The sequence below is a fragment of the Cardiocondyla obscurior genome, linkage group LG04, assembly GCF_019399895.1.
Source record: "Cardiocondyla obscurior isolate alpha-2009 linkage group LG04, Cobs3.1, whole genome shotgun sequence".
NCBI classification, from domain to species: Eukaryota; Metazoa; Arthropoda; class Insecta; order Hymenoptera; family Formicidae; genus Cardiocondyla; species Cardiocondyla obscurior.
Genome location: NC_091867.1, coordinates 944,239 through 955,483, shown reverse-complemented (window position 1 = coordinate 955,483; position 11,245 = coordinate 944,239). Strand labels below are relative to the sequence as shown.

At 34.0% G+C, this 11,245-nt stretch overlaps 4 protein-coding genes across 7 annotated transcripts; 2 read left to right on the top strand and 2 right to left on the bottom strand.

The window, feature by feature from the left end:
- Positions 1 to 174: 174 nt before the first annotated feature.
- Positions 175 to 2,445, top strand: LOC139102164 (probable RNA-binding protein 18). Its single transcript, XM_070655888.1, has 5 exons — positions 175 to 592; positions 736 to 833; positions 1,251 to 1,464; positions 1,598 to 1,674; positions 1,766 to 2,445. Exons 1-5 carry the CDS (start codon positions 587 to 589, stop codon positions 1,977 to 1,979), a joined length of 609 nt encoding a protein of 202 aa, XP_070511989.1. The 5' UTR covers positions 175 to 586; the 3' UTR covers positions 1,980 to 2,445.
- Positions 1,980 to 3,172, bottom strand: Mrps25 (mitochondrial ribosomal protein S25). The gene is made up of 3 exons (XM_070655882.1): positions 3,036 to 3,172; positions 2,864 to 2,970; positions 1,980 to 2,711 (listed from the first exon to the last, which is right to left on the bottom strand). The coding sequence occupies exons 1-3, from the start codon at positions 3,170 to 3,172 to the stop codon at positions 2,449 to 2,451; spliced, it is 507 nt and encodes a 168-aa protein (XP_070511983.1). The 3' UTR covers positions 1,980 to 2,448.
- A 217-nt stretch (positions 3,173 to 3,389) lies between these two features.
- Alars (alanine--tRNA ligase, cytoplasmic) lies at positions 3,390 to 8,123 on the top strand. Of its 2 annotated transcripts, none has more exons than XM_070655834.1 (13): positions 3,390 to 3,498; positions 3,712 to 3,881; positions 3,958 to 4,146; positions 4,278 to 4,423; positions 4,587 to 5,069; positions 5,156 to 5,265; positions 5,339 to 5,613; positions 5,696 to 6,019; positions 6,094 to 6,352; positions 6,414 to 6,666; positions 6,745 to 7,006; positions 7,217 to 7,501; positions 7,579 to 8,123. In XM_070655834.1, the coding sequence occupies exons 1-13, from the start codon at positions 3,471 to 3,473 to the stop codon at positions 7,774 to 7,776; spliced, it is 2,982 nt and encodes a 993-aa protein (XP_070511935.1). In that variant the 5' UTR covers positions 3,390 to 3,470; the 3' UTR covers positions 7,777 to 8,123. The 2 variants fall into 2 exon arrangements, with proteins under 2 accessions (XP_070511935.1, XP_070511936.1); XM_070655835.1 differs by having other exon boundaries at positions 3,430 to 3,524.
- Positions 7,789 to 11,236, bottom strand: LOC139102147 (mitochondrial ribosome-associated GTPase 2). 3 transcript variants are annotated; one of them, XM_070655861.1, is made up of 7 exons: positions 11,101 to 11,236; positions 9,435 to 9,659; positions 9,235 to 9,354; positions 8,785 to 9,123; positions 8,555 to 8,693; positions 8,244 to 8,476; positions 7,789 to 8,097 (listed from the first exon to the last, which is right to left on the bottom strand). In XM_070655861.1, exons 2-7 carry the CDS (start codon positions 9,657 to 9,659, stop codon positions 7,942 to 7,944), a joined length of 1,212 nt encoding a protein of 403 aa, XP_070511962.1. In that variant the 5' UTR covers positions 11,101 to 11,236; the 3' UTR covers positions 7,789 to 7,941. The 3 variants fall into 3 exon arrangements, 2 of the variants coding, with proteins under 2 accessions (XP_070511962.1, XP_070511961.1); XM_070655860.1 differs by lacking the exon at positions 11,101 to 11,236 and adding an exon at positions 9,742 to 9,828; XR_011545662.1 differs by lacking the exons at positions 7,789 to 8,097; positions 8,244 to 8,476; positions 8,555 to 8,693; positions 8,785 to 9,123; positions 9,235 to 9,354 and adding exons at positions 9,742 to 10,632; positions 10,757 to 11,025 and having other exon boundaries at positions 9,535 to 9,659; positions 11,101 to 11,220.
- Between the last annotated feature and the right edge of the window lie 9 nt (positions 11,237 to 11,245).

The following is an 11,245-nucleotide window of genomic DNA, read 5'->3' as shown; positions in this document are numbered from 1 at the left end:
GCATTCAACATATGATTGAACATTTCAGCTGCTTTCTGCACTGCGAGCAGAAGGTGCTTTCGGAGTACTGTCACGCACATCCGACAACGACGTTGTCGCATGTCGGTATCATTTTGGTATCTGCTTACTGTTTCAGCTGCAACACGTCGAGAGAGCGCGACGCGAATTATTTGGATTTGTTTTTTGTGTAGATTCGAGCAGGTTAGAGGCAGGGTTGTGCGGGCGTGCGTAGGCATCGGACGACGTTTCGTTCGCGCTGAATTCTATTGAGAAAGAGATACGAATCGATATCCTGAGCATATTTGCAATCGCGCGAGTGAACATATACCTGTAGAATGCAAAATTGCCGCGAAACGCCCGGCTTGTTGCGCATTATCCCTTGATGAGAGTGCGAAGTTTTCTTTTTGGACGAGTCTTCCTCCGCAAATGTCTCCGTGAACCGACAATCTTCTTAATTTCTCTCTCTTTCTCTCTCTCTCTCTCTTTCTCTGTAAGGTTTCACAGAATTTCTTCAGAATTCCTTGCAAAAGACTGATGTAACGCTCTCTAATATCTGAGGCTGCTCGACTTCTTTTCTCAGTTTAATATGGAGGTGAGAGCTCAGATTGTTCATAAACAGTAATTGCAACAACTTGGGAATCTGATTGAATGTTGATTGATTTAATCAGAATTTGATGGAAATAATTTTCATATTTTTTAAAAATACTTGAGGCAATATATTTATTCTGTTTACAGCCAAATGCTAAAGTTCCTTTACCATTAGAACCTATAAAGCCAAACCAAGTAGAAGACAGACGTCTATGGGTGGGCAATTTAGATTTAAGAATTAATGAGTAAGTATTTATATATTTCTTTTATAAATGTAGTGCAAAGCTTTTTTTTTCTTTGTTAATTTATTGCATTATGGTATGTACACCGAACACCAGATATGGCGTTAGCCGCGGCGACGGCGGCTGGCGTACGTGATTTTTTCTCTCGGTCGCCGAGTGCCCGGAGATGTAGTAGACCGCGTTCCTCCTCAATCCTCTGTGACCGGTGCTGCGCAACACATTTACGCGCGCGCTTCGTGTGAAATTCGACGCATACCACGCCAAAATTACGTACGCTAGCCGCCGTCGCAGCACCACGAACGCTATTCCTGACGATGAGTGTACATTAAATCTCATCATTAACTTGATCAATGAAATTCAGCGGCATTTAATTTGCAATAAAATTTTGAGGAAAAAACTAACTTTTTTTTTTATCAACCGGTACCAACTCCTGAAACTTGTCCAAAAATACGGCACAATCGAAAAGTTCGACCTGTTATTTCATCGGTCAGGACCTCAAGCTGGTCAACCAAGAGGATATGCATTTGTTACTTACCAAACAATTCAGGATGCCAAAAAGGCAAAAGATGCTTTACATAACTTGACAGTAGGAGCCAAAAACATTATTGTTAGATGGGCACACAGTGTCAGTGAGGTAAGATATATTCACATTTATTATAATTGCTTTAATTTTTAATTCAAAATGATTATTTATAGTATAATGCTTATAATACTTTATAATATATACATGTATATAAAATTTTTATATTAATAAATTATTTTTGTAGTCTGACATGGAAAAGCCAAAACCAAAGATAGATATTCCTGCTTTAGCAGGGGCAAAAAAAGAAGACAAAAAAATCAGGTATTTATTTTGTACTTTACTTAGATAACAATTAGAAGACTAAAAGGAATACAAATGTACTTTGTAATTTTTTTCCTTTTTTTTTTTGCAGTCGTGAAACGGCAATTCAAGCAATTGAAGCAAAACTTAAATTGATGAAAGAATCACAAGAAGAGTTTGAATTGAATAAACCATTGGAAGGGTCGCCAATAATACATCTTTATCAAAAAGCAGAGAATCAAAAGCCGTCCACCTCTACGCGCCATCATAGCCGTGGGAGCTACCATCATAACAAACCCTACAATCGCCACAAGCCAAGAAGATAATTTACATATATTCATTTTTTTTTATTTCAACTAATCATAATCATATCTATTTTATAATATTTATATTGTTTACGTCATGCCTACATTTAACATAGTTTCTTAAAAAGATATTTTACTTATGTCAACGAAAAATTTGTATATATTTTTATGTTACAATGCTTACATATTTAACTCGATTCAGGCAGGTACATTAATTTTTATAAGTGAAAAGATATGGGAGACTGTTTCAAATCGTCAGTGATACAATGCTTTCGATATCAATGTATATGTATTTCTGTAACTTATAGAATTTTTTTTTTTTTTTTTAACGTCCCATTATACACTTTTGGAATAGGAAGCAAAACGTACAAGTCGTTTCCATTGTTCATACTTTTGGATATAAAAAATCTACACATGTTTATGACATGTAACTCATATAGTTACACAAATACAATAAGATGTAAGAATTTGTAACAGATGTATATTTGGTTTACTCTTTATTCTGATATATGATCTTATAACGCATATGATCTGGTAAAGGAACTATGCCAGGGCATGGTATTTGTCCTGGAACATGGCATATACAACTTCTATCACAACCCACTCCAAAATTTGCTGGATTGTCTTTTTTCTGCTGAGTTAAGTATTCATTCATCAATGTCTCTTTTGGTTTGCCCACTACTTTTATAAGATGCTCAAGTATCTCATCCTTATTTTTACTATCTACATCTATCAGCATTGTTTTGCCATCCTCTGTAAAAAAAAATATAGACTTTTGCATCATACAATTTTACAAAAGCAAGATTTTTTAATACACTGCTAATCACTGCCTACATATCTTGTTTTATTCTAATCTCTCATTAAATGAACCTTGTTTGAAATTGTAAATAAGTTTAAACAATTACCATAGTAAAATTTTATAAATGGCGATGGAGTTTTATCTTTAAAGGTAGCTATTTGCACATTTGGATTTTTGTACTGTATTTGCGATAAATGCCAAAATATGAATTCCCTGTAAAGAAAGAAAAAGCATTTAAAAAACAAGTTACTGCTTTAGGTTATATTCGAATATTTTACCTCGTCCCTTTGTGATGCTCGTCACGTGAGTTGTAATTAATAGACAATATTTGTATTGTATCTTTCAAGATCAGTTTGCCGGACATTAAGTATTTCAGTGTCCGCCGTACAGGCGCCAAGCCTTTCATAAACGGCATCCTGAATGATTTTTCTTCTGATCGTTCGTTTATTATTATCGCTATAGCCGAGTAGTATAACTTACGCGAAAATCGGTACCCTATTGACTAACCTCATTTGCTTTTTTTTTTTCTCTTTTTTTATTGTTAATTATTGGCACTTAATCTCACCTCACTTCTTTCGTTTACCGGTTCCACAAACCTCGTAAGCGTACGTATATCCTCATATTGTGCATGTGCTCTGGATTCTCTCTCCCTCCCTCCTTTCTTTTTTAATCCCCAGCCGCTGCACCCACCTTTCGCGAATGAACCCGCGTGGATGCCGCGTGGATCAATCGCCCGTACACGTCTGTATCATTCACATACTCATTTGGTAATTAGTCTAGCAAGTCTGTTAGTGTTTCTTTCTACTTTTCGTTCAAATATCGAAGCAAAAATTTTATAACATAATTATATACATTGTACATTTTGTCATGTTTGATATTATTTCGTAGCTCACTTGCATGTCTGATGCAACCTGGACCCATATGGTGAATTATAATGTACTGTTAACTTTACAGAATTTGTGGAGCCAGGGGACATCACACTGATGAGCAACATGAACGCGAAACAGATTCGACAAGCCTATATCGACTTCTTTAAGAACAAGGGTCACGAATATGTACACTCGAGCTCGACAATACCTCATGATGATCCAACCTTGCTTTTCACAAATGCTGGAATGAATCAAGTATGTCCTGATAATTCTTATGTTAAATTTGTTAGCTTTTTGATTATTTTTTTTTTTTATTTTAAATGTATTTCAGTTTAAGCCTATATTTTTGGGAACAGTGGATCCCAACAGTGATATGGCAAAATGGGTACGCGTTGTCAATAGTCAGAAATGCATCCGAGCTGGAGGAAAGCACAATGATTTGGACGACGTCGGTAAAGACGTTTATCATCACACATTTTTTGAGATGATGGGAAACTGGTCCTTTGGTGATTATTTCAAGGTAATATAAAAAAATTTATTGTCGACAGAACAAACGATTATATTTTCGATATATTTTGTGTTATATACAGTTTATATATACGATTATATTGTGTTATATATAGTTAAAAATTTTTTATTATTTTTTCTTAGAAAGAAATATGCTCCTGGGCCTGGGAATTTTTGACTGATGTGTTGAAACTTCCAGCTGATAGATTATATGTGACATATTTTGGTGGGGATGAAAAAAGTGGATTGGCACCAGATGACGAATGCAAGGATCTATGGCTTTCTCTTGGGTAAAACTATGTTACAACAAATGTTATATTTGTTAAACTCTATTGTTTTTTATTTATTATAATTATTTTATAATACTGTTTTAAAATGTTAAAATTGTAAAATATAAGTAAAAAAATATTAATATACGATAAATAGTAATTAATATATAATAAATAACAACAGAGTACCTGCTTCACACGTTTTGCCGGGTAATATGAAGGACAACTTTTGGGAAATGGGCGAGACTGGACCCTGTGGACCATGCAGTGAATTGCATTACGATCGTATTGGTGACAGAGAAGCAGCTCACCTTGTAAACATGGATGATCCAGATGTGTTAGAAATTTGGAATCTAGTATTTATTCAATACAACAGAGAATTAGACGGCAGTCTTAAATCATTGCCAAGAAAGCATATAGATTGCGGCTTGGGATTAGAACGACTGGTATCAGTAATTCAAAATAAACGTGCCAATTACGATACCGATTTGTTTATGCCCTTGTTTGCTGCAATTGAAAAAGGTACAGGCGCTCCACCTTATCAAGGTAAAATAGGAGATGACGATATTAACGGGTTCGATATGGCCTATAGAGTTTTGGCTGATCATGCTCGAACTATTACAATTGCTTTGGCAGATGGAGGAATGCCCAATAACACTGGTAGAGGGTGAGCCATATTACTTTAAACTTTATTCCACATTTGTGCTTTATCGAAATTAACTTATCTGAATATTATTTTTTTTTTTTATATAGATATGTACTAAGAAGAATTTTACGACGCGCCGTACGTTACGCAACTGAAAAATTAAATGCTAAACCAGGATTCTTTGGATCTCTCGTAAATGTAGTAGTGGATCTTCTCGGTAAATAATTTTATAATAAAAATTATCATCTCTTATTATTTAAATTCCAGCTGAACTCAATTTGTTGTCGCAGGTGACGTTTTTCCAGAAGTAAAAAAGGATCCACAAAGCATTATTGAAGTCATTAATGAAGAAGAAGCTCAGTTTTTGAAAACTCTTTTGCGAGGTCGTAATTTGTTGAACAGAACGATAGCAAAATTGGAATCGACTAATATTGTGCCAGGTGATGTCGCGTGGCGTTTATATGATACTTATGGTTTTCCCATAGACCTCACTCAGTTAATGACTGAGGAAAAAGGATTAAAAATTGATATGATAGGTTACGAAGAATCTAAGAAACAAGCACAGGTATTACATTTTGTTATAAAATTAATTTATTAATTGTTACTCTTCTTTATAATTAATTTTTTTTTTCTCTTTAATTGCATAGTTGATCTCTCAAAATAAAGTCGGTGGCGTAGACGATCAAATTAATTTGGACGTCCATGCCATAACTGAATTGCAACAACAACTCGTCAAACCTACAGACGATTCTCCGAAATATAATTACAAAGTAACAAAGTCTATTCAGTATGAGGAATATGAATTTGCGCCGTGTATCGGCACTGTAATCGCATTAAGACGTGCGAAAAAATTTGTTGATGAAGTGTCCTCCGGTGAAGAAGTTGGAATTTTATTGGATAGAACGAACTTTTATGCCGAGCAAGGAGGCCAAATATATGATGAAGGATTTTTAGTGAAAATTGATGATGAGGTAAATCAAAATTAATTTTAATTATTAATTCACTCAATGAAAAGCAAAATTGTTAATACATTACATTTTTAAAGACTACAGAGATTCGTATAATAAACGTTCAAGTTAGAGCTGGTTACGTGTTACATATTGGTATCGTGTTTGAAGGCACATTGAAAAAGGGAGATAAAGTTCACGCGAATGTGGATACAGAACGTAGACGTTTGGTAATGGCTAATCACAGTGCTACGCATGCTTTAAATTATGCGCTTAGAAAAGTCTTGGGAACAGAAGCCGATCAGAAAGGATCATTGGTCGCACCTGATAGACTTCGCTTTGATTTTACAAACAAAGGTATACTCTCAAATTAAAATCGAGTTGTAAATTCGATAATTAACTTAAACTTTCACAATAGGACCAATGACAAAAGAACAATTAAAAGATGCAGAATCGTTTACGAATGATATGATTCATGCGAATAAGCAAATTTACGCTAAAGAAAGCAACTTAGCTATAGCAAAAAGTATTCAAGGTTTGCGTGCAATGTTCGAAGAGACGTATCCTGATCCCGTACGTGTTGTTAGTATGGGTGTACCGATTGAAAATTTAGAAAAGAATCCGTTAAGTACAGCTGCTCTTGAAACCAGTGTAGAATTTTGTGGCGGAACGTAAGTACGGTCTAAATAAAATCAAAATTAGAATTTTTTAATAACATTTATTTAAATTTACGTTTATTCTACTTTTAGGCACTTGCATTATACGGGCCATATAGGTGATTTTGTAATTACCAATGAAGACGCTATTGCTAAAGGTATTAGACGCATAGTAGCGCTTACTGGACGAGAAGCAACAAAAGCTTTAAGAACGGCAAGACTCTTGGATCAACAATTGTGTGAGCTTCAATCAACAATAGAAGCTGATAAATCTGGAAATTCTAAAGAATATGTGAAACAGATATTAGAACTAACGGAGAATATATGTCTTACTCTTCTTCCTGCATGGTGGAAGGTAACAGTACTCAATGTCATTAATTTCGTAATAATGTAACATTTGCAGTTTCTAATGTTATGTCATTAAAATGTATTTTATTATATTTAACTTGCTTAATTGTCGAAACTTTGCTGCTGTAGTAAACGATTTTATTATAAATCAGTACGTTTTATACAATATTTCAGCTAATAAATTATTTTAAAAATAATATATCTTTTTGCTTAATAGGATAATATGCGCAACACATTAAGAGAAATAAAAAAATCTCTCGACGATAAGGCACGGGCTGCAAGAACGGCTGTTGCTACCACAGTTGTAAAAACTGCTCAATCTATAATAGAATCCAAAGTTGGCTGTCAAGTATTAGTTGAAGTGTTGGAAGCCTTTAATAATACAAAAGCTTTAGATATGGCATTGAAAAAAATTAGAGCTATTTCTCCAGAAACAAGTGCTTTGCTTATAAGTGTCGATCGCGATATCAACAAGATTTTTGTTCTCAGTTCTGTTCCCAAAGTAAGAATGTTTAGTTTTAAGCATAGCTTAATAAAAAATTAAAATCATACTAATATCGAAAATAAATTTGTTTTCAGTCTGCGATATCCAAAGGGCTAAAGGCAAATGAATGGATACAGGCAGTTGCGTCTGTGATGCAAGGCAAAGGAGGAGGAAAGCCTGAAGCTGCGCAAGCTTCGGGTACAAATATAGCATGCTTAAACGAAATAGTAGACAAAGCCAATGAGTTTGCCTATCAAAAACTTGGGATTACAAGTCAAGGATTGCAATCTTGAATCAAGGCAGGGTGCAGTATGTAACACACAATGTTATATTTTACGTAAGACCTGTTAACTCTTTTACACGATTTCGATAACTGATTTTATACGTCTTTTTACCGTTTTTGTGATATAAGTTAAAAAACAAGAAGTACAGAATATATCGCAGATTAGCTATAAAAGCTAAAACAAAAGTTCGGTATCTTTTTCCGCATTAACTTTAAGATTGTCGTACAGTATCCTAATTTCTGTCAATAAAGTGGAAATGTTAGTCCCTAACTTAGCAGAAATGGGAATTATTGGTGTATCTATATGTTCTCTGAGTAACTGTAAATTAATCTGAAATAAAAAAAAAAAAAACATAAGCATTATTAAAAAATTAATTAAATTATTATATTATCATTATTATATGTTTAAATTAATAATGCGTATTCATAATTATGCCAAAGAATTCAGAAGAAGAATTTTAAATTTGGATTGCTTACCTCAGAATTTGGCAAATCGATTTTGTTTGCTACAACAATATGAGGTCTATCATTTAGTTTTTCATTAAACTGGTTCATTTCATACTTTAAAGTTTCTAAAACAGTCCACGGTTCATCGTGTGTCACGTCTAAAATAAATATTAAAGCAGCACATCGTTCAATGTGCTTAAGGAAAGTTATACCAAGCCCTTTATTCTTATGTGAATTTTCTATTAGACCGGGCATGTCAGCAACTAAATTAAAAAATAGATTCTAAATATAGATAAAATATTAAAAAATAGTTTATATCTCTGTACTATTTGTTTAATTACCTGCGATTTGTTCATAATCGTCATACTGTATTATGCCTATATGAGGTTTTAAAGTAGTGAAAGGATATGCTGCAACTTTTGGTCTAGCTCTGGATATTGCTCTTAAAAGTGTACTTTTACCGGCATTTGGTAAACCAATCTATGATTTTTAAAATTAAATAATGTCACAGCTAATATATTTTTTTAATGTTTGTAATAATATCATAGTAACATTCGAAAAAAATACTCACTAATCCAACATGAGCCATACTTCTCACTTCCAACACATATTGCAAGTTTTCTCCTTTTGCGCCATATTCACATATTTCAGGTGTTTGATGAGTGTCCGATTTAAAGAAAGTATTTCCGTGTCCACCGGCACCACCTCTTGCAGCAATAAACATCATTCCTTCTTTATCGAGATCGACTAATATCGTACCATTCATATCTCGCACAATTGTACCAACGGGCACGTTTACTACGTTGTGCTCTGCATTTTTACCGAAGCAATCTTTAGTGTAGCCTTTTTCTCCATCCTCAGCTCTGACCTCTTTTTCTATGTGTTTGAGATCCTTAATATTTGTCGAGGCCTATGCAATAAAAAAAAAACTGTACGTCTATTTTTGTTTTATACAAACCGGTATTTTATACAATTTTTTTTTTTTTATTTAATTATCATCGCTTAATTGTAATAATCTTACTTCAAATATAACATGACCACCGTGTCCGCCATCACCACCATCTGGTCCAGCTCGATCATTAACCCACAAACGTAGAAACGATATCTCCCCATCGCCACCTTTTCCACCGATTGTTCTCACCTAAAAAAAAAAAAAAAAAAAAATTACCACAAGCTCACGAGAATTCACAGGCATAATATTTCATGAGACAATGCTCTTACCGGTTTTATATCGACAAAGTGCTGTACAGTATTATTCTTTGCTTTCGGTTTTACATTGCGTAAAGGTTTAGCTGTAGGTTTATTTTCATAAATGTGCGCAGTGGTAGATAACGTCCTAAACCCATGAAAATTTTTATATCCAGTTCTATTCACTATAGTTTCACAGCTTTGTTTTTGAATTATATCGCGTATGATGGTACTTCTCAAGTGACGAAACCAATGCATCTGAAAATAATCGTGAAAAATGTATACATTTATGCAATATCATTAAATACTTTACGTTACGTCTAATAAAACATATATATACCATTTTAATAAAGCCTCGGTTTTTTTTACAACAGTTAAACGCAAAATGGTTTGTTTTATTCGCGCTATCTTGAAACGACGACTTTAAAGTTATCTTCTACAAAATTTGCAATTACATTTTGATGTAGCTCAATAACTCTTTTCCTATACAACGGTATGTAATTTGATTTATAATCTATCCTGTATGTTCTTTTAATTTTTTTGTCATCTGGAGACGAATAACAATCGATTAAATCTACATTTTCAATAATAGATCCCGCATAATTATACAGCAATTGATAAAATTCAGCTGTATTAAAGTATTCATCAGTGGAAACAGTTAAATCGAATGTAAAAGTACACGGATAAATACATTTCAACTCGTAATCTAATTTATTTTGTAAACTGTTTATCATGCCTTTCCATGTAATATTATTTAATGTAAAGGCGTTTATTTTATTTTTAGGTGCAATATTATGCGCCGTGGGCGACTGGCTTTTCGTGAAAAAATGCGTTAACGAGCCCGACGTGTGAAACTGCTTATTTAAACCACGATAACCAGTTACAATATAGTCCTCGAAAGACTGCCACAAAAAAGGATCCACTCTTGTTAATATAAAATTCCCATGCGCAGCCATTTCAACAATTTTCCAAGAATCGTCCCAGCGTCTCTGAGGTTTATCCACAGGCGTTCCACCTTGGCCGTTGCACAACGTCACTAATATTTGACCGTTTTCCTTTATCATTCTTGCAGATGACATAAAAAAACCCTTCAGCAATTCCCTATTTCTTTCTATTCTCATTTTACCACCGACATGAGGAAAGTTAAAAATAATCTTGTCAAACAGTCGCAATTTCAACGAGGGACATTCCTCCAATTTTGTAGCGTCTACGTTAAACAATACGCAGGTACCTGAAAAGAAAAGCATGTATTCTTTTTTTTTTTTTTTTTTTTTTTTTTACAACTAATCAATCAATTAAATAACTACTGACATTGTTAGTGATACATGTGTAGATCTCGATTTTAATTTACTGACCGTTCTTCCGGAGGCGATTTACATTTTTTTCCGCAGCCTCTTGACACACGCCAGATTCGTAACAACTAGCAACGAGCTCTACGTTCAAATTTTGCTCCGACAATGCTGCAGAGAATGAAAAATTGCCTTCTCCCACTAGCAGTACAAGATCGTTGTCGTTAAAAATTGACATCATTATCTTCGTTGTTGAAAGTAATTAAACAGCGTACGAGCCCGTATATTAAACAAATGCTTTTCTTTTCAGATTCGAATAAGTTATTCGAAATTCACTAAAGATAGGTTAGATATCGATGTTATAAGCTAAGTAATTTTTCGGGAAGTAAAATTCGGCAAATTTGACTGACCTTCGACTCCAATATTATCGTCTTGCACGAAAGTACATGTCTTATCAAAGGTGATTCTTTCTGAAAAGACAAAGTCTCAAATTTTTGCGATAAAAAACGTATGAACTGCACAGTCGTGTCACAACCTACAAACGTAATCACATCA